The sequence below is a fragment of the Taudactylus pleione genome, unplaced genomic scaffold (assembly GCF_031769625.1).
Source record: "Taudactylus pleione unplaced genomic scaffold, aTauple2 ptg000061l, whole genome shotgun sequence".
Classification (NCBI taxonomy): domain Eukaryota; kingdom Metazoa; phylum Chordata; class Amphibia; order Anura; family Myobatrachidae; genus Taudactylus; species Taudactylus pleione.
Genome location: NW_028284463.1, coordinates 11912132 through 11933755, shown reverse-complemented (window position 1 = coordinate 11933755; position 21624 = coordinate 11912132). Strand labels below are relative to the sequence as shown.

At 46.4% G+C, this 21624-nt stretch overlaps 1 protein-coding gene across 1 annotated transcript in view; it reads left to right on the top strand.

Annotated features, from left to right (window-relative positions):
* Positions 1–2995: 2995 nt before the first annotated feature.
* Positions 2996–21624, top strand: part of SRL (sarcalumenin) — a 57007-nt gene continuing 38378 nt past the window's right edge. The window contains exon 1 of the mRNA XM_088464726.1: positions 2996–3056. Coding sequence (XP_088320852.1) covers positions 2996–3056 — 61 coding nt within the window. The remainder of the gene's footprint in view (positions 3057–21624) is intronic.

Below are 21624 nucleotides of genomic sequence, written 5' to 3'. Positions count from 1 at the left end.
GCCAAATAATACCAACGCCGGCATTCATACCAAGGCTCCGATGTGACCCAGATTACCAACAGTCACGTCATTTAGAGAGTCTTCTGCAAATTTCATAGTGCCCTGGACAATGGTATTTGGGTTAAAGGACCCTCCATTACTTAAAAGGACAATTGTAGAATGCTAGCAGAACGATTATTATGTTAGGTTTATGTGAATAGTTTTTTAAAGACCATGGGGTATATGTAATAGGCTGCGGACTGCAGAAATCGGTGAGTACCATGCTAGACTGCTTTTCGATGACTGCTACTTTAAAACATCGGACACGGGCTCACCGATGCCTGCAGTCCGCAGGGTATTACACTTACCCCATAACTGTTTCAGCTTTTAGTGATAAAGCTAGCTACCAGTAACTGTGAGACTGCATTTCATTTATTGTGAACATAGGCCCTGATTCAGAGCCGCTCGTAAGCTGCCGCTCGTTCGTTCTGACCGATGTTCGCACATCTGCGCATGCGTACGGATTTTAATACGCATGCGCGAACCAGTCAGTGCGGACGAAAGTTGTTTGTTCGCTATATAGCGAATGCCTGCTATTTTGAGTGACAGAAGGAGGCGTATGTGGGTGGTAACAGGGGAAGGTGCTTGAAAACGGTGGTGTGGAATTCGAACGCAGGCGTGCTTAAAGGTCAAAACGGGCGTTTTAAGGGAGTGCATAATTAATACAGCAGCGTCATTGACCACGTCACTTGTTTTTTTTTTTACTCAGAACTGCTCGCAAAATAGCGGTTGAAAAAACCAGCCACAAGAATAGCGAGCAGTTCATACGCTGTTCGATGTACTCGATTAATCTAATAAATAGCGGACATGACGTATGGTGCGAGCGGCAAGGGGGCGTATTTTTCAAAATTACAACCGCAAGTTTTGCTCGCTCGTTCAGACTAAGAGGCGTGAACAGACCGCAATTAGCGAACGGTTCATTTGAATAGCCACCCCTTGTTTTAGAACGAACGACCGCAAATAGCGAGCGGCTCTGAATGAGGGCCATAATGTACATGTGAATCTCCTTTCATTTATTACAACCATCTTGTTGCTCCATTCCAACTCTCAGCTGGGGGTCAGCTAAATAAAATATTCCATTATTGTGCATGCTAGCCTGCTGTGCATTTATTGTGCCTGGGGGAAGAACCCTTGCCTCTCTGCTAAAGCGTGGTCTGAGCTGGTAATTGCCGCCGAACATAGAAGCCAGAAGGTCCATCTATCAGGGTGGTAACTCCAGCATGCACCTGTGCCACACCATTTGTATCCTCATTTTAAGAGGGGTACCACAAATGCACCAGTTATAGTTTGGACAGTGCACTGTGTATAACTGAAAATTAATGAAAGTCTGGGCCTGATTCAGAGCCGGACGCTATTTGCGCTCGCTCGTTCAGAAAAAGGAGCTGGCTATTTAAATTGAGCGCTCGCTCTTTGCGGTCTGTTGACGCCTCTATGTCCGAGCGAACGAAACATGCGCTCGCTATTTGTAAAGACGCCCCCTGGCCGCTCGCATCATATGTCATCTCCGCTATTTATTAGATTAATCGAGTACATCGAAAGGCGTATGAACTGCTCGCAGTGCTTGTGGTTGGATTTTCCTACCGCAGTCATGTGAACAGTTCAGGCTAAGAAACAACCAAGTGACGTGGTCGATAACGCTGCTTTGTTAATTATGCACACCCTTAAAATGCCCGTTTTGACCATTTGGCACGCCTGCGTTCGGATCTCCACTCCCCGTTTTCAAGCACCTTCCCCTGTTACCACCCACAAACGCCTCATCCTGTCACTCAAATTAGCAGGCAATCACAATTTTGCGAACACACGTTTTCCGGCCGCACTGACTGGTTGGCGCATGCGCAATACAACCCATACGCATGCGCAGATGTGCGAACATCGCTCGGAGCGAACGAGCGGCCGCTTACGAGCGGCTCTGAATCAGGCCCTCTGTGTGATGGACATTGCAGATGTTTTTTGAGGGACAGGACTGTAGCTGAAACAATTTTCTGGCATCACTGTAGATATAAGGGGGAGACGTATCAAAACCTTGGAGAGAGGTAAAGTGGAGAAGTTGCTCATAGCAACCAATCAGCTTCTAGCTGTCATTTCATAGAGTGCGATAGATAAAGGACAGTTAAAAGCTGATTGGTTGTTATGGGCAATGTCGCCGCCCCTTCCCTGCAGATCTGCATATGAGCAGTACAGATTCAGGGCATGAGCCTAACACCTAACATCGGAGTTGCAAGTAAACCATCGGGTTTGAGCACACCGGGCCAATAGATTGTGAACTCCACCGGGGCAGGGACTGATGCAAATGACTGAAACATTCTCTGCAAAGTGCTGCGTAATATGTGTGCGCTATAGAAATAACTGTTAATTAATAGACAATATACAATTAGTATACATAGTCATGCCGTGTAAAGCTGCATACACACACAACGATTTTATGAACGATTTTCTGTTAGATTATCTGTCAGATTTTTTAAAGTGTAATGAACGATTTTTTTGAACTACAAACTATTTTTGCATATTCCCTTAATGAAAATCGGTCAGTTGACAAGTCTGACTGAACTACAAACGTGAACGTGCGTGAACGATTATCGTTCATCGTTTGACTCAGAAAGTGAACGGTTTTTTCAAACGATTATCGTTAAACAATATCGTTTAACGATAATCGTTCAAAAAAATCATTGTGTGTGTATGCAGCTTTAGTGTTATCTGTGTTTCCCTACCTGGTAATATTATTATTATTATATAAAGCCAGCTGGGTATGTGTGTGTGAGTCTCAGCTGAGTTAATAACATGACCAGTTGTTCTGACTTCCTAATTAGGGTCACAAATGGTAGGAACTCTCTGTGTCACCGGGTTGGGACCACCTGTGGGACAGCCTGCAGTGACGTGCCTGTGAGCATGGCCCCCCTCTCAGCTCATTGTGGTATATATAGAGGAGCCAACCATTCCAGATTTCCTGGCTGACACCATGAGAGGACCAGGCTTATACTGCTGCTGCCTTGCTGCCCTTCTCCTCTTTGTGGGAGCAGGTAGGAACCCCTCCTTTTCTGTCTATTACATGGGGGCACTTTGCTGATGGCTGTATCTTACTAGGAGCGGCGTGCTGCATCTTGTGCGACGGGTGGCTGACAGGGATATGTCTGCTGGTGGGACTGATGGTATTTTAAAATTGACAACCAAAATAAATGACATCTAAAGATAGACCTGGTAACTTGTCTTTCAATGGCCTGATAAGACCTTATTCTGCAACCAAAAGGGAAACTTGACTTTTGTGCAAAGTTGTGTTTGTTTGTTATAAACCAGAATTGATTACAAGGCTGTGTAATTGATATATAAGGTATTCTCCAAGCTTATTACATAAGCAGTGACCACCATTATGTGCCTGTATTTCCCTCAGTCCCAGTGATAACCTGATACCTGTCCCCATTCTACGCCGAGTATTATCGGGCTTTAAGTATTGGAGCATACTGATGGTGTTAAGTAACTGAGTGCCTTCAATTCTCCAAGGGGACTGTGTGTTCTCAATTCAATATCAAAAGGGTCACAGCACATGACAGCCCTCACTTTTCATGAGACTCTGACCTTAAAGTCTCACAGCAAGTGGCTATTGTGAAAACCTAAGCGCAGACCTTTGGGAGCAGAACGCAGAATGCAACACGTTACGTCCATTTAAAGGGTTCTTGTTCAGACTATTGTATGAAGACTGTGGTCGGGAATATAGATTGTAAGCTCCACTGGGCCAGGGACTGACGTGAATGGTAAAATATTCTCTGTAACACGCTGCAGAATATATGTGTGCTATATAGTTAACTTAAATAAATAAGGCAGGGCGTGCTGGAACATGCAGCCGATTTCATCTAAGCAATCACATTGTAATATGCTAAAATGAGGTTTAATGAAGAGGAATAATTGGATAACGTAACGACCGTCATAGCAGAAGCAACGTTTGTGATTGTCATATGAGCAGAAGGAAATGGAGACTTTATGTCTGTGATAAGATTGCATTTCATTGGTGCTTCAGAGTGGCCCATTTGGCTGAGATCCTAAAAAAACGCATGACCGTATAATTCACCTTTAGGCCTGTATTCAAGTAGAGGCGAAAAGGCGTAAAAGTTTCGCCTGTCCGACTTTCCGCTTCCTTCGCCTGTTTCAGATGCGAAAACGTTAGGCGCGGTCCCCGCTTTTCGCCCTTTTCAATTCCTAAACAGGCGAAAACGGAAAGCGGTGAATGCAGAACAGGCGGAAAGTACTGTCAGAATTGGGGAAATCAGTTCATACCCCCAAAAAAAGATGCACTGACATAGGGAAACAATGTAGATATGTACTAATAGCCCTAATAATAGTGTTTGGGGTACTTAAGTAGTTTAAATTGCTTCTTATTACCGTCTTTGCAAAAGTGGTGAAGAATGGCATAAAGCTGTATTTTTGGGTGAAAATAAGTAGTCCAGCCAAATTTGGGGTACTTGAAAATGGGTGCTAGCATATTTTTATGTCTCTAAAGTGAACTTTGAAAAAACTTCAAAAACGCACCTGCAGCATGTACCTGCAATCCCAAAAACACCTGACCCATCCTTGCAGGCCCCCAAGAAGTCTATTTTGCTAGATTTTATGCTTGTCCCCCCACTTTTTACTTTTTCAACCCAAAACTGAAAGTACTTTTTTGGGGTGTTCTTAGGTTTTTTTTTTTGCCAGATTTGTCCTTTGGGGGACTGTCCCAAGGGTTCTGAGTCGTTTCCTCACATTTGAGAAACTTTTTCGCCTATTACATTGCATTGAGTTTCCGCTTAGGCGAATTCCGCCTGGAATTTAATTTGGAGATAAGTTCCGAACAGGCGAAAAGCGGCACTAGGCGAAACTTTTTCGCCGATTACGACTTTTCGCGTCTAATTGAATCTGGCCCTAAGTTGCAATCGGGAGTCAATCTGTTAAAGGTTAGTAAACATTTAGCAGTTTTCTTACTTATACTGTATGTTTCATGCATTATACTGTGTATTTTTATGGAACATGTGTGTATAATTTAATTTCTTTATTATTCATATCTCACACTGACCAGCCATAACATATACAGTACATAATTCATTACATTATGAGCAATTTAAAACTCAGTCTTTCTATGAACATAGGGCCTGATTCAGAGCCACTCGTAAGCGGCAGCTCGTTCGCTCCGAGCGATGTTTGCCCAACTGCGCATGCGTACGGATCGTTATACGCATGCGCGAACTAGTCAGTGCGGTCGAAATTCATGTGCTCGCAATAGCGAATGCCTGATAATTTGAGTGACAGAATGAGGCGTATGTGGGTGGTAACAGGGGAAGGTGCTTGAAAACGGGGAGTGGAGACTCGAACGCAGGCGTGCTTAAAGGTCAAAACGGGCGTTTTATGGGTGTGCATAATTAAAACAGCAGCGTCATTAACCACGTCACTGGGTTATTTTATAGCCAGAACTGCTCGCAAAATTGTGGTAGCAAAAACCGACCACAAGAATAGCGAGCAGTTCATACCCTGTTCGATGTACTCGATTAATCTAATAAATAGCGGACATGACGTAGGATGCGAGCGGCCAGGGGGCGTAGTTTCCCAAAAAACGACCGCAAGTTTTGTTCGCTCGTTCAGACCTAGAGGCGTGAACAGACCGCAAACAGCGAACGGTTCATTTGAATAGCCACCCCTATTTTCAGGATGAGCGAGCGCTAATTGCGTCCGGCTCTGAATCAGGCCCATACTTCCTTGGCTGTCTCCATCACTGCTGAGGCGTAAACACAATAAAATATCGCCCCAGTGAGGTAACGATAGACTTCTGGATTAATGTAGGCGTCTGCGATAAGTGCATTGTGTGCAGGGGAAGAGGCCGTTGCATAGATAGACACAGAACCACAAAGGGTCTGTCTGAATTGCTCATTGTGGCTATCCCATCTAGCATTAAAAGGGAGAGAGAGGAGGATTATGCACTAACAGCTGACAGCTAAGGAAACATGAGGTGCCCAAGGGCTGCAAAGTGACAGCTGGTGGTAAGAGAGTGACGTGAGGTATTGGGGCAGAGCGGCGATGGGGGATGGGGAAGCTACCGTACTTTCTGGTACAGTAAGGGTTAATAATAAAGTTATGGGTGAGCTTGCCATGTTCATTACTGCAGACAGTTCGCCAGCTGTAGTCACACCACCAGGTTGCCTGTCACATCCCAAAGTCCCTGTGGAATGCTCTTACCGATGTCCTGATCAGTGTCTATCATTTAATAGCGAGTGAATATAGATATTTGGGGGGGGTAGGGATGTATCAAACCTTTTAATGAGGACCAGTGGAGAAGTTACCCATAGCAACCAATCAGCATCCAGCTATCATTTATCAAGTACATTCTATAAAATGATTGGTTGCTATGATAATTGCACTGAAGGCCTGATTCAGAGTTGTACGCTATTCTTGTCACTGCTGCGTCTTTGGACGACGCTGAAAAAATATGCTAATGCAGCAGGAGGCGTCTGAGGACAAAATACACCCCCCTGACAGCGTCACAGATTTGCCACTCCCAGAAAACAGAGACCAACTCTGGCTGGCCCCGCCCCCAAGCGACAGCAGCATGTTAAGGGGCACTGCGAGCTTACTATTAGATAGAGACCCGCACATGTGCAGATATCTAACAATCGGACTTGCATGCAAACCATGGGGTTTGCATACAAGTCTGAGGGCGGGATGCATCATCGCATTTTGCATTGCATGCATGAAGAAAATCGCAGTGGACAGCTCCCTCGTTAAGAACTGTCCTTTGCGATAGAGGGACTTCCAGGTTTATGACCCAGGGCCGCAGAGAGGGGGAGGAGTGGGTACTAATTACCCGGGCTGCAGGAAAAGCCCGCCAGGGGCCCCCCCAGGTCCGGCGCCGCCCCCCCCCTCTTAAATCACAGCGTGCTGGGCTGCAGTGGGAGACTGCTTGCAGCAGCCACAGCAGTCTTCTATGCCTGTGGGGGGAGCGATCACGCTGGTCGCGCGCCCCCCTGCGTCTTTGCACTGGTCTGAGGGGCTCACAGCGCCCCAAAATGTATTTATTTATTTTTTTAAATCCTAAGGGGGCATGACCACGCCTAACACGATTAGGCCACGCCCCTTTCAACTGGACCCGGCCTCTAGCATGCGTCGTATGGTGCACACGCCACGGGGAGAGCTGGGAGGGAGCTGATTGGACCCCTGTCACAGCCTATAGGCTTCTATTGGGCAACGGCCTCAAGTTGTGGAATGCTTTGATTTACGAAGCTTGGCGCATATGAGAAATGCGGTAAAACCACCGCATTTCCGGGGGTTTTACTGCATACTTATGATAAAATGATAATGCAGCCCGCCCTGTATGAGGCTCAGTATGTCATATATAATATTACTATATACCATACTATAGCACTGTATGTTTAATGTATGTGATCACAGCTGTTGTTAGTCGCTGCATTAATATACATGATCTGCACTAAATAATGTCACAAAGGAGATAAGACTAGGGATAAATATAAACAAAGTGTCACCAACAATCCATAAAAACGCTGCTTCAATATATACATTGTATTAATGCAATGAGCGGAAAGTACAATGTAATAAAATCCGTATAGGGATGTCTAGTTGTGACATTGCTTCCAGGTGCAAATCTGCGCTGACAGCCTAGCAGTAACCAGTCAGAAGTTGTCTTTCAGCTGTCTCGTGCCAGGTAGTCAATAAAAGCAAATATCTGCTGAGGTTTCAACTGGGATTTGCAGCTTCTGAGCATGGTTAGGGGGAGATGTAGGGCTCCATTTATTAATGAAATATAACCCCGTAAGCGCTTGCTAAAGGGGTTATACCATCTTTCTGTATTTAGTAAACAGTGGTAATCTAAAGCTGCATACACACGTAAAGATTTTCTGTCCAACCATCCAACTACTTGATTGGTTGGAATGAAAATCTGGTAACATATGGGAGTAACTGATGATCAGCAATTTGCTCCTAAATGCCAGAAAACAGATGAGAATGGTCGGTCAGACAAGTTTGTTAAATGTTTGATCTAAACAATTTGTTCAAACAACAGTTTTTGTCCATTTTCCAGCGTTTGGGAGCAAATTGCTGATTGTCATTTGCTTTCATACCTTACCAGATTCTCATTCCAACCAATCAACTAGTTGGCTGGTTGGACAGAAAATCTTTACGTGTGTATGCAGCTTTAGATTGCCGCTGTTTTTACGGCATCGCTTTCGCCGTCTTTTAGATGGCGAGAGCGTTGCGGGCCAGCAATGGAGACCCGGCGATGCCTTTCCGGCCCCACCCGCGCACGCAGGGGGGGTTTCCGAGTACCTAGAAACCCCCCCCTGCCCGTTGCTCCATCACCGCCGGCCCGTCGAGCAGCTGAACAGAATAACACTTTTTTTTTGGTAAAGAAAAGACGACACTGCCTGGTTGGTGCTTTTTATTGGAGATAAAAAGCACCAACCAATCAGCTCCTGTCACTTTACAGGCTGTGTTTGAAAAATGACAGTTAGAAGCTGATTGGTTGGTGCTATTTATCTCCAATTTTATCTCTCTCCAAGCTTTATTAAATCTCCCCCTCACTGTCTTTAGTGGCCACACATGACATAATATAAAGTACTTTTAATGTAAAGACGGCTGCATGCATTAGCATATTTTCTCACAGCAGCTGCGATTGTATTACCATCCACCTCCGAATCAGTACCAAAGTCTTTAAACCTGTCAATCACTCTCTGCCTGCTCAGTTAGAAAAGCAAGTATAGGGATATCCAGTCATATGGTCGACAATTACCATGTCGACATTCATAATGTCAGCACTAGAATGACAACACCAGGTCGACTTTCTCAGAATGCCAACTGCCAAGCATGTGAGTGATTTCATGTATATTATTCAGCTCAGTAATGCATTATCTTATTTATGTATTAATGTGAAATTATGCCTTTACTTGCTCATTAATAGTAATACTGCTTTTACACCTAAACACAGTTCCAAAACGGGTCAGACCCAGGACAGACCTTTTCCAGATTATTCCCGGATCGGTGCCGTTCCACACTGCACACGGGTGCAGTGGAACACTTCTCCCGGCGCTTGGAGATGACATCATGTCCAAGCGCCAAGAAACCCCGAAGTCCCCATGCTGTAAACGGGAGCCGAGTCCAATGACCCGGGGTTCCCGTTTACACTGCAAGGTTTCACGGGTTGTTCCGGTGTAAAACCCTGCAAGTTACCTGGGTTGGATTTCCGGGTCACTCGACCCGGGAATCCAACCCTGGCCCCATTTACACATAGGAGCAACCCGGGTTAACCCTGCAATAACCCAGGTTTTAGCTCTGGTGTAGAAGGGGTATTATTCAGGCTTAGGCCATTTTTGCTAACTTTCTGGATGCCCCCTCTGGGCAAGTCTCCCTGGCGGCCGGCTCCAGAAGAGTTACCCACTCTTCCAAGCGGCTTGGAGAACCACCTGATTTTTGGGAGCCTCTCGCCTGGTCCAGTAGAGTAAGCAGGTATGGATTAGGCAGTCTGTAGCCCCCCGGCTATTGTGGAACTAGAACCGGCATGTTAACACTCTAAAGAGCCCCATACATCTACTGGGCAATCCGCAGATTTCCCAATCGGACGGAATCTGCCGGTCAGAAATGCCGATCGTGGGCCATCGTTGATCGCTGACCCATCTGGGAATCTGTGAAATTTTACATCGTAAAAATCCCTGATTTGATAATTACGTCATATTTTGACTGTGATTGGCAAATCGACATGTTGGATTTCACCCATGTGCCGACCCCATCCTCTTGGGATCCGTGACTTGGCCCAATCTGTCACTAGTGTATGGGGGAGCCTTTAGTTCCACTACTTTTGTTGAGCCAATGGTGGCTTAGCTTTGCCCTAATACATAAATGCGACAAATTACTAGAGCTGGACAGTGATTAATGTTTGGTATTGTGGTTATCTGCGGTGGCATGGCACCTAACACAATGGTCTCATCCCCCCTTTATTCCTAACCCTTACCATCTTCACTAATGAACGTGACCAAGAATCCCTGTGCTATTACCCCAGCCCTGCCCCAGATTGCCATCATGTAGTAAGAGCGATGTGTGAGGATAATAACACTTCTGCTGACACAGCAGTTATAAGTCTCATCCCTCACATCAGTGACTATTGTGTCACCAGGAACGTTACAGTACAGCTCAGTGACTATTGTGTCACTAGGAACGTTACAGTACAGCTCAGTGACTATTGTGGCACTAGGAACGTTACAGTACAGCTCAGTGACTATTGTGTCACCAGGAACGTTACAGTACAGCTCAGTGACTATTGTGTCACCAGGAACGTTACAGTACAGCTCAGTGACTATTGTGTCACCAGGAACGTTACAGTACAGCTCAGTGACTATTGTGTCACCAGGAACGTTACAGTACAGCTCAGTGACTATTGTGTCACTAGGAACGTTACAGTACAGCTCAGTGATTATTGTGTCACTAGGAACGTTACAGTACAGCTCAGTGACTATTGTGTCACCAGGAACGTTACAGTACAGCTCAGTGACTATTGTGTCACTAGGAACGTTACAGTACAGCTCAGTGACTATTGTGTCACTAGGAACGTTACAGTACAGCTCAGTGATTATTGTGTCACTAGGAACGTTACAGTACAGCTCAGTGACTATTGTGTCACCAGGAACGTTACAGTACAGCTCAGTGACTATTGTGTCACCAGGAACGTTACAGTACAGCTCAGTGACTATTGTGTCACTAGGAACGTTACAGTACAGCTCAGTGACTATTGTGTCACTAGGAACGTTACAGTACAGCTCAGTGACTATTGTGTCACCAGGAACGTTACAGTACAGCTCAGTGACCATTGTGTCACTAGGAACGTTACAGTACAGCTCAGTGACTATTGTGTCACCAGGAACGTTACAGTACAGCTCAGTGACTATTGTGTCACCAGGAACGTTACAGTACAGCTCAGTGACTATTGTGTCACCAGGAACGTTACAGTACAGCTCAGTGACTATTGTGTCACCAGGAACGTTACAGTACAGCTCAGTGACTATTGTGTCACCAGGAACGTTACAGTACAGCTCAGTGACTATTGTGTCACCAGGAACGTTACGGTACAGCTCAGTGACTATTGTGTCACTAGGAACGTTACAGTACAGCTCAGTGACTATTGTGTCACTAGGAACGTTACAGTACAGCTCAGTGACTATTGTGTCACTAGGAACGTTACAGTACAGCTCAGTGACTATTGTGTTACCAGGAACGTTACAGTACAGCTCAGTGACTATTGTGTCACCAGGAACGTTACAGTACAGCTCAGTGACTATTGTGTCATCAGGAACGTTACAGTACAGCTCAGTGACTATTGTGTCACCAGCAACGTTACAGTACAGCTCAGTGACTATTGTGTCACTAGGAACGTTACAGTACAGCTCAGTGACTATTGTGTCACCAGGAACGTTACAGTACAGCTCAGTGACTATTGTGTCACTAGGAACGTTACAGTACAGCTCAGTGACTATTGTGTCATCAGGAACGTTACAGTACAGCTCAGTGACTATTGTGTCTCTAGGAACGTTACAGTACAGCTCAGTGACTATTGTGTCACTAGGAACGTTACAGTACAGCTCAGTGACTATTGTGTCACCAGGAACGTTACAGTACAGCTCAGTGACTATTGTGTCACTAGGAACGTTACAGTACAGCTCAGTGACTATTGTGTCATCAGGAACGTTACAGTACAGCTCAGTGACTATTGTGTCACTAGGAACGTTACAGTACAGCTCAGTGACTATTGTGTCACTAGGAACGTTACAGTACAGCTCAGTGACTATTGTGTCACTAGGAACGTTACAGTACAGCTCAGTGACTATTGTGTCACTAGGAACGTTACAGTACAGCTCAGTGACTATTGTGTCACCAGGAACGTTACAGTACAGCTCAGTGACTATTGTGTCACTAGGAACGTTACAGTACAGCTCAGTGACTATTGTGTCACTAGGAACGTTACAGTACAGCTCAGTGACTATTGTGTCACTAGGAACGTTACAGTACAGCTCAGTGACTATTGTGTCACCAGGAACGTTACAGTACAGCTCAGTGACTATTGTGTCACTAGGAACGTTACAGTACAGCTCAGTGACTATTGTGTCACCAGGAACGTTACAGTACAGCTCAGTGACTATTGTGTCACTAGGAACGTTACAGTACAGCTCAGTGACTATTGTGTCACCAGGAACGTTACAGTACAGCTCAGTGACTATTGTGTCACCAGGAACGTTACAGTACAGCTCAGTGACTATTGTGTCACTAGGAACGTTACAGTACAGCTCAGTGACTATTGTGTCACCAGGAACGTTACAGTACAGCTCAGTGACTATTGTGTCACTAGGAACGTTACAGTACAGCTCAGTGACTATTGTGTCACCAGGAACGTTACAGTACAGCTCAGTGACTATTGTGTCGCCAGGAACGTTACAGTACAGCTCAGTGACTATTGTGTCATCAGGAACGTTACAGTACAGCTCAGTGACTATTGTGTCACTAGGAACGTTACAGTACAGCTCAGTGACTATTGTGTCACCAGGAACGTTACAGTACAGCTCAGTGACTATTGTGTCACCAGGAACGTTACAGTACAGCTCAGTGACTATTGTGTCACCAGGAACGTTACAGTACAGCTCAGTGACTATTGTGTCATCAGGAACGTTACAGTACAGCTCAGTGACTATTGTGTCACCAGGAACGTTACAGTACAGCTCAGTGACTATTGTGTCACTAGGAACGTTACAGTACAGCTCAGTGACTATTGTGTCACCAGGAACGTTACAGTACAGCTCAGTGACTATTGTGTCACCAGGAACGTTACAGTACAGCTCAGTGACTATTGTGTCACCAGGAACGTTACAGTACAGCTCAGTGACTATTGTGTCACCAGGAACGTTACAGTACAGCTCAGTGACTATTGTGTCATCAGGAACGTTACAGTACAGCTCAGTGACTATTGTGTCATCAGGAACGTTACAGTACAGCTCAGTGACTATTGTGTCACTAGGAACGTTACAGTACAGCTCAGTGACTATTGTGTCACTAGGAACGTTACAGTACAGCTCAGTGACTATTGTGTCACCAGGAACGTTACAGTACAGCTCAGTGACTATTGTGTCACTAGGAACGTTACAGTACAGCTCAGTGACTATTGTGTCACTAGGAACGTTACAGTACAGCTCAGTGACTATTGTGTCACCAGGAACGTTACAGTACAGCTCAGTGACTATTGTGTCACTAGGAACGTTACAGTACAGCTCAGTGACTATTGTGTCACTAGGAACGTTACAGTACAGCTCAGTGACTATTGTGTCATCAGGAACGTTACAGTACAGCTCAGTGACTATTGTGTCACCAGGAACGTTACAGTACAGCTCAGTGACTATTGTGTCACTAGGAACGTTACAGTACAGCTCAGTGACTATTGTGTCATCAGGAACGTTACAGTACAGCTCAGTGACTATTGTGTCACTAGGAACGTTACAGTACAGCTCAGTGACTATTGTGTCACTAGGAACGTTACAGTACAGCTCAGTGACTATTGTGTCACCAGGAACGTTACAGTACAGCTCAGTGACTATTGTGTCACCAGGAACGTTACAGTACAGCTCAGTGACTATTGTGTCACCAGGAACGTTACAGTACAGCTCAGTGACTATTGTGTCACCAGGAACGTTACAGTACAGCTCAGTGACTATGAAGGATATTTGAGCTGTGTTTTAAATGAAGCTGAAATCATCTTGTTGAGATCTCCTATTTCTGTGTTTAAGTTTTCTTTAGCACAAATGATTTTATATTGTTGTGTTCCAAAAAGTCTATCACGTGGCAGGTGTGTTGGTAAGGGTTTGGCTATAATGGTAAATTTAACCCATCGTTGCTTGTATATGAGGAATCGCTTGGAAAGATTGTATAAGCTGCCTACTCAAAGGGCGTCTCAGTCCTTGCACTTTGGACTCGGAGGTGTACAGCAGAATTGTAGCAGGTTGGGTTCCCGTGGGTCAGTCACGCTGTCGGCATTCTGGCATGGTTAGGATACCTACACCTGTCGGTCAGTATAATAACTCTCCCCCTCTCCTTAACCCTAACCCACCCTCCCTTCCCGCTGCCTAAACCTAACCTCCCCCCTAGTGACTAAACCTATCCTCCTCCCTGCACCCTAAATCTAACCCTTCCCCCTTAGAGCCATTGTAGCCATTGAAGTGACCACATGCATGTTCCTGGATGTGTTTAATGATACATTCAGGTGATCCATCATTTTGTTATTGCAGCTATAAGCGGCGATAAGAAATTATGATTTATGATTAAGAATTATGATCGGGTGTAGCACACAATAATTAATAAATATGCCTCATATTACCTTCCAAATAACTTAGGGGTCTATTTACTAAGCAGTGTTAGGAGACAGAGTGAAAAGTGATAAGGTGTCAGCCAATCAGCTCCCAACTGTCATCTCACAGGCTGTGTTTGAAAAATGACAGTTGGGAGCTGACTGGCTGGCGCCTTATCACTTTCTTATCACTTTTCACTCTCTCCCATAACATTGCTTAGTACATAGACCCCTATACCCCTTAACTTTAACTATAAGGTGAAATGTATCCAATTCCAACACCTTAATATATTTTAGCATGTGCAGATAATGAGAGTTACACGGTATCAGATGGTATATATTGTTTAGTGAATTATCTTTTTAATGAACTTACAGGAACTTTGTTGAAATACTTAAATTGTTGTACGACTCCAGAATACCTAGGGGTATATTTACTAAAGTTCAGGTTTTTAGAAGTGGAGATGTTGCCCATAGCATGTCTGTATATAGTGTAATAGATGTGTATTATGGTCATGTACAGTGGTCAGGACATGTTGGGAGTGTAGTATCCTATGTCTGTATATAGTGTAATAGATGTGTATTATGGTCATGTACAGTGGTCAGGACATGTTGGGGGTGTAGTGTCCTATGTCTGTATATAGTGTAATAGATGTGTATTATGATCATGTACAGTGGTCAGGTCATGTTGGGGGTGTAGTGTCCTATGTCTGTATAGAGTGTAATAGATGTGTATTATGGTCATGTACAGTGGTCAGGTCATGTTGGGGGTGTAGTGCCCTATGTCTGTATAGAGCGTAATAGATGTGTATTATGATCATGTACAATGGTCAGGTCATGTTGGGGGGTGTAGTGTCCTATGTCTGTATAGAGTGTAATAGATGTGTATTATGGTCATGTACAGTGGTCAGGACATGTTGGGGGTGTAGTGTCCTATCTCTGTATACAGTGTAATAGATGTGTATTATGGTCATGTACAGTGGTCAGGTCATGTTGGGGGTGTAGTGTCCTATGTCTGTATGGTATGCAGTTGGAATGCCGACGGTCTAAATGCCAACCGTCGGCATCCTGACTGTCTAATCCCGGCAAGGGTCTAATGAATGGCGTTGAGATCCCGACGCCTGTCATTTTACCTATGCCAGGAGCCCGATGCCCGGCATCCCGATCGAAGATAAGCCGGGTGCGGACAGCTGGGGGGGAGGGGGTTAGGTTAGGGGCTCCCAGGGGGGACTTAGGGTTAGGCACCCCCCCTGGGAGGGTTAGGGTTAGGCTAGGGGAAGGAGGGGTTAGGGTTAGGCACCCCCGGGCGGAGGTTAGGGTTAGGCACCCCCACCCCAGGAGGGTTAGGTTTAGGCATTGGGGATATGGGAGTTAGGTTTAGGCACTTAGAGGGGGGTTAGGCACTAGGGAGGGAGGTTAGGATTAGACACCCCTAAAGGAGGGTTAGGGTTAAGTGGGGGGTTAGGTTAGTTAGTACTTACCTTTAGCGCAGCCGGAATCTTCACTGGTGCCGGTCTTCCGGCGTCAGGATTTGAACCGCCGAACATACGACCGGTGGTAAATCATACCGATCCCGTCTGTATAGAGTATAATAGAATTGTATTTTGATCATGTTATGCGGGTAGAACATATTAGGAGGTAGGTTTGTTCCTATAGCCTTTATATAAAGACCATGCATTGCTTTCTTTGTAACAAGTCAGATATTGACAGATATTGGGTTATGAAACCACCATGTGTGCATATAATCTACAATTAAACTGCTAAATGCTTGTGGTGTCTAGGATTACAGAAAAGATGCCTCACTGTCTCCTGTGTTATTGGGATTCCCTGTTGGGCCGTAAGGGCCCTGACTGTCCAGATCATCTAGAATGACCAGAAGTCTGCCAGCAGTGGACGGGAGCTGGCATGGACTGTAAGCAGAAGCATTAAGGGGAAATGTACACAGGCTGTCATAAACTCTTAGATGGCATTTTTCAGGTGCCACAAGGTCATTACAGTACGCCCTCAGGGGGTCATTCAGACCCGCTCGCGAGCAAAGGACACTCGCAAGCGGGTCGATGTTGTGCGAGGGATCTCCGTCGTGCGCATGCGTGAGACACGGCGAGCGACGAAGAATACGTCGCTCGGGGTCTTGCACCAAAGGGGGCGTGCTGTCGATGGTGAGTGACAGCACGCCCCCTTTGGTGGGCATGCCGGGGGCGTGGCTGCCAGACGGAGGCGTTCCCATGGGAACGCCTACCGTCTGAAGCCGGCCCCACTGACATCAGTAGTGATGTCAGTGGGAGTGATTTTGGCTCTGATAGAGCCAAAATCACTCCTGGGCTTGCGGCAGCGAGACCCTACCGCAGGGTCTCGTCGCAAGCCCGATGGTGACCATCTTTTTGGCCGCTCGCATATGCTGTGGGTGGTCACCCACAGCTATGCGAGCGGCCAGGAGGCCGCTCCATTTTCAGGTAGGAGGGCACTGATTCAGAGCGAGCGCTCTGGTCAGAATGTTCGGCTCTGAATCAGGCCCTCAGTCTTCATTATCTGTGCAGTCTTACATTATATATGTGCTAGGCTCCTCAAGCTGTTGTTATATGGCTGGGGCGGTGAAACCGGATGTGTAATCAGTAGCATAAGATTAGTTTAAAGATCATATATTTTGTTTATAGGATATGTCTAAAGTCTGAGAACCGGATTATATACAGACCTATAAAATAAAGGAGTTAGACCTGTTCTGCAACAACCTATGTACTAGTAACATAGCAATACGCATTATTTAGAAGCTCAAGCTATCATTCTTCCATCTCTTGGCTGAGACAGACCCCTATCGGAGTATGAGCCCCACAGGAGGTACCTGTTGAATTCACTTTAAATCATTTCATCGTCACTTTGCAAATTTAGCCAAAGATCTTTTACCCACACCTCATTAATGAATGATGATGGACAAGTGAACCGCTAATACACACAACACATTTGCCACCTTCCCCTTTTAAAGATAATTAGGAAACATTCTCTATTGCAGCGGAACAATTGCTAATCTCAGTCTAATAGCGGAACAGATCGCAGTGTCACCATTACTAAAGTATTAACATAAGTGGGAGTGGGATTCAGATGCACCTAGACCATAGGTTCTCAAACTCGGTCCTCAGGACTACAAACAGTGCATGTTTTCCAGGTCTCCCCACAGAATCACAAACGATATAATTAGCTCCACCTGTGGATCTTTTAAAATGTGTCAGTGAGTAATGACTACACCTGTGCAGCTGCTGGGTGACCTGGGTAATGTGACCTTTGTGGGGTCCTGGGGACGGAGTTTGAGAACTGATCTAGCCAATCAAAAGCATCCCCCAATTGTCATCTTCAGCTCGTAACTTATACCAGGGGTCGAGTGAGTTGTCTCTTCTTTCTTGTGGTCATCTCGTGACGCATTTCTCCCATGATGTAGCTTGGCCGGACTGACACGCCCTCTCCGTACCCCGGCCCGTCCTTTTAGGGCAAGAGGTGGTTGTAAACACCAAATGGGTGTCAACTGGAATGAGCAAGGATGCGTACAATTGTACTATTTTCCGGTGTGCCTGCGCAGCGGAAAATGACGCGTTTTACTGGAAAAGCGCAAATTATGTTTATTTTCGACTCACTTTATGCTTTTTTCGCCATCTCAATTCTGTTTTTCTATCTTTTTTTTCCATTTTTTAACATATGTGGTGCCCCATTATATATCCTGCCACGAGGCAGGCTCATGTGGTGAGAGGGGACGAAACACCATTCCACCGTATGGCATTTAATGGATGCGATTCCTGAACAAAGGACAGGGAAGCCTGCATGATTTTGACGGTTTCCCTCACGAGCAGGTTTGGATGTACCCTTGCTCGCCCTTGGGTAAATTTAGGATGCTGTCCGCTCCCCCCCCCCTGGCTCGGCGTAGCTAATGATTCTAGTCAGCATGCTAAGTATGGAAACACTGCTGTAACCGGACACCGACCGGCTCAGGAAGGCCAGATCCCTATTCTCCCCTTCTAGCGAATCTTCTGCCCTACTCTCTCCCTGCATGGTAAACTTGTCCTCAGCCCCCCTCCCACTGCACTGTCACACTTGCCGGCAGCTGCTGGGTCCTCGCACTGTCACACAGCACAGTTGCAGACGGTGACTGATTCCTTTTAAGGTTATATTTCACATAGCCCCGACTTCATCAGGAGGGAACCATCTGGGGCTTATTCTGGAGGTGCCTCACTCCTCTCTGGTCCAGAAGATGCCTTTGTACTTAAAGGGGGAGAAAAAATGGTTTATTGCACTGCTATGTCTTGTGGCTCCGTTTTAGGTTTTACAGCGGCAAGGAAGAATTCAGGGCGCTGCTCAGATTGTACAGCTACTGGCGACATGGCACAATAAAAAGTTTAGGAGTCAATGGAGAACTCTAAACATGGAAATCTATATGTTAGATCTAAAAGAGAATGCCTTTCAGAGCCCAGAGAGGGGTTGCCCCTCTCCCTCCATAAAGTACAGCTGGGTGCTGTGTTTGCATATTGGATATAGCTTAGAATATTTGTCTTGAACTGTTTACTTGGATTGTCCCCACGTTTAGGATATTTGTGTGACTTGCACAATAATTTCTGCCCAATTAAATGAAATTAAATAACCTGTGAACTATTAATTAGATTGTAAGACATGGGGGTAATCGGTTTTGCCGTGTATTGCAATAGCCGTTAGGCTGCGGTCTAAAAATGCAGTATAGCTACTTAACATTTAAGCACCTTCTAGAAGATAAGAGCTATAATCTGATTGGTTGCTATGGGCAACATCTCCACTTCTAAAAACTCTCAGTTTAGTAACTATGCCCCCAGGGCTAAGACACTAAGGGCCTGATTCAGACCCGCTCACGAGCGCATAGCGCTCGCAAGCGGGTCGATGGTGGGCCATTGCGCACACTCGAGACCCGGAGCGAGTGAGAAATCACTCGCTCCAGGGCTCGCTACAAGACGGGGCGGCTGTTGATGTTGATCGACAGCTCGCCCCGTTTTGTAGGCGGGGAGGGGGGATGGCTGCACAAATGGAGGCGTTCACGAAGGAACACCTGCCGTTTGTGGGCGGCCCTACTGACATCACTAGTGATGTCAGTAGTGGATTTCCTGCTCAATTAGAGCAGGAAGTCCACTCGGGCTTGCGAGACCTGAGACCCTACTACAGGGTCTCCTCGCAAGCCCAGTGGTCGCGATAATCGTGACCATCGCCAGGCTGCACGCACACGCTGTGTGCGACGCCCTGATTCAGAGCGAGCGCACGCAAATAGCGTGCGCCTCTGAATCAGGCCCTAAGGGTGGGATATACTAACCTTGCAGAGTACATCCCGCCATGCTTCGCATTCCTACTGATCGCATATGCACTAACATATGCGATCAGTACAGCAAAGGACAGCTCTTCCGATAAGCTTTGTCCTTTGCGATCTGCCCTGCGCCGTGGACTTCTGGGTTTATGACCCGGAGGTCCATCTGCGCATGCGCAGAGTGATGCGGCGGCCGCGGGGCATGCTGGGATCCATCATAGCAACACGATGCGTTAGGAGCCCATAGACTTCTATAGGGTAGCACCAGCAAAAGCTGGCGTTACCCTCGGCATCGGAGTCCCAGCGGCCAGGTGATGATACATACGGAAAACAGGGTTTTTACCGCATTTTCCGTTTAGTACATCCCGCCCTAATGCTGGGTACACTCTGACAGATATATTGGCCGATCAATTGATCGCCCAATATATCTGTTGCCCGTCGGCCAGGTTGTACCAGCGATATATGCGTGAACGACCCTGCAGTCTGCTTACAACGTTGGCAAGTACAGTATGTGAGGGACATAAAGACCTTTTATGAATGAAAACATTTCCGAGTATAGTGCTCAGTGTGAAAAGGATCTCTGAGTACGCACAACTTTGAATAGGTCACAATTCCTCCTACATGTCTACGACACACCCTCGCACACTTTATTCAGCCGCAGGTGGAGAAGCTGCTGAGATGCATATGACTCTCAGGGGCCTATTTACTAAGCAGTGTTAGGAGACAAAGTGATAAGGTGCCAGCCAATCAGCTCCCAGCTGTCATCTCACAGGCTGTGTTTGAAAAATGACAGTTGGGAACTGATTGGCTGGCACCTTATCACTTCTGTCTCCTAACACCGCTTAGTAAATAGACCACTCAGTTGTCCGGGCGAAGGTACTGTAGGGGACGTGACCTAATTGCGGAGACAAGGCCACGCCCTCTACAAAAAATAGTGAAAAATATTATTGTCAGGTGCCGACGCGGCATAGGGGGCGCCTTGTGCTCCTCAGCCAGGGTATGCTCCAGGAGGGGGCAAGAAGTGCCATCACAGCAGCATGTGCTGGGGTAAGGGAGAAAGCTCTTGCTTTGAGGAGGGCGGCGGACCCGGGCCTCACCAACAAGCCTGGGCCAGGATAATTGGTAATCGCCCCCCCCCCCCCTTTTGGCGCCCCCGCTCACTGCCACACTGTGCACTGTGTGAGGTGGTTAGGGTGATGGCAGTACAAGTGGAAAGCTGCACAGACTTTCCGGAAGGCTCTACACCCTGCAGGGCGCATGCTCAATGCTCCAGGCAGCACCCCCAAAATGACAAAACACACCCCAAGCATTTTCCTCATAAAGGGCCTGATTCACTACCGTTCGTAACTGCGATTATGCATGAAGATAGCCGATTGTTGCGTTCGTTTGCATCGCACGCACCACTGCGATCGCAGAGATCAAGCAGACCCATCGCAGAGTGATTGACAGGAAGTGAGGTTAGCAATTTCTGAGTACGGTCTGACTTTGTGCAAGTGTGCGTGAGGCTCCGATGGTACTCAATGTTACCGATGTATTCGTAGACTTGCAAGGTATTACGGATGTGTGTATGGGGAAGTGGGCGTCCTTATGTTGTGCTGCGACTGCATAGCGATCGCAGACATTAGCAGATTTTCGCAGCGGGGCTGCGTGCGTCATCGTAGCTGCGATCGCAGTTATGATCCGTAATGGATCATGCCCAGAGTTTAACTATGGGGAGAATGTTTACAGGCCATTACATTTATATCATTCCTGCAGGTCATCTCTATAGTGAGAGGGATTCTAGTTGTGGGTGATCAGCGGGCGGGATGAATGAAGTGACCTGACCTCCACTCACTACTACTGCAATCTGACAAGGGGCCGTGGAGTTATAAGAGGCCCCTATCACATACCACAGCATTGGCACGCCAGCCAGGAAGCCAGATTTCGTCATATTGATGACACACTG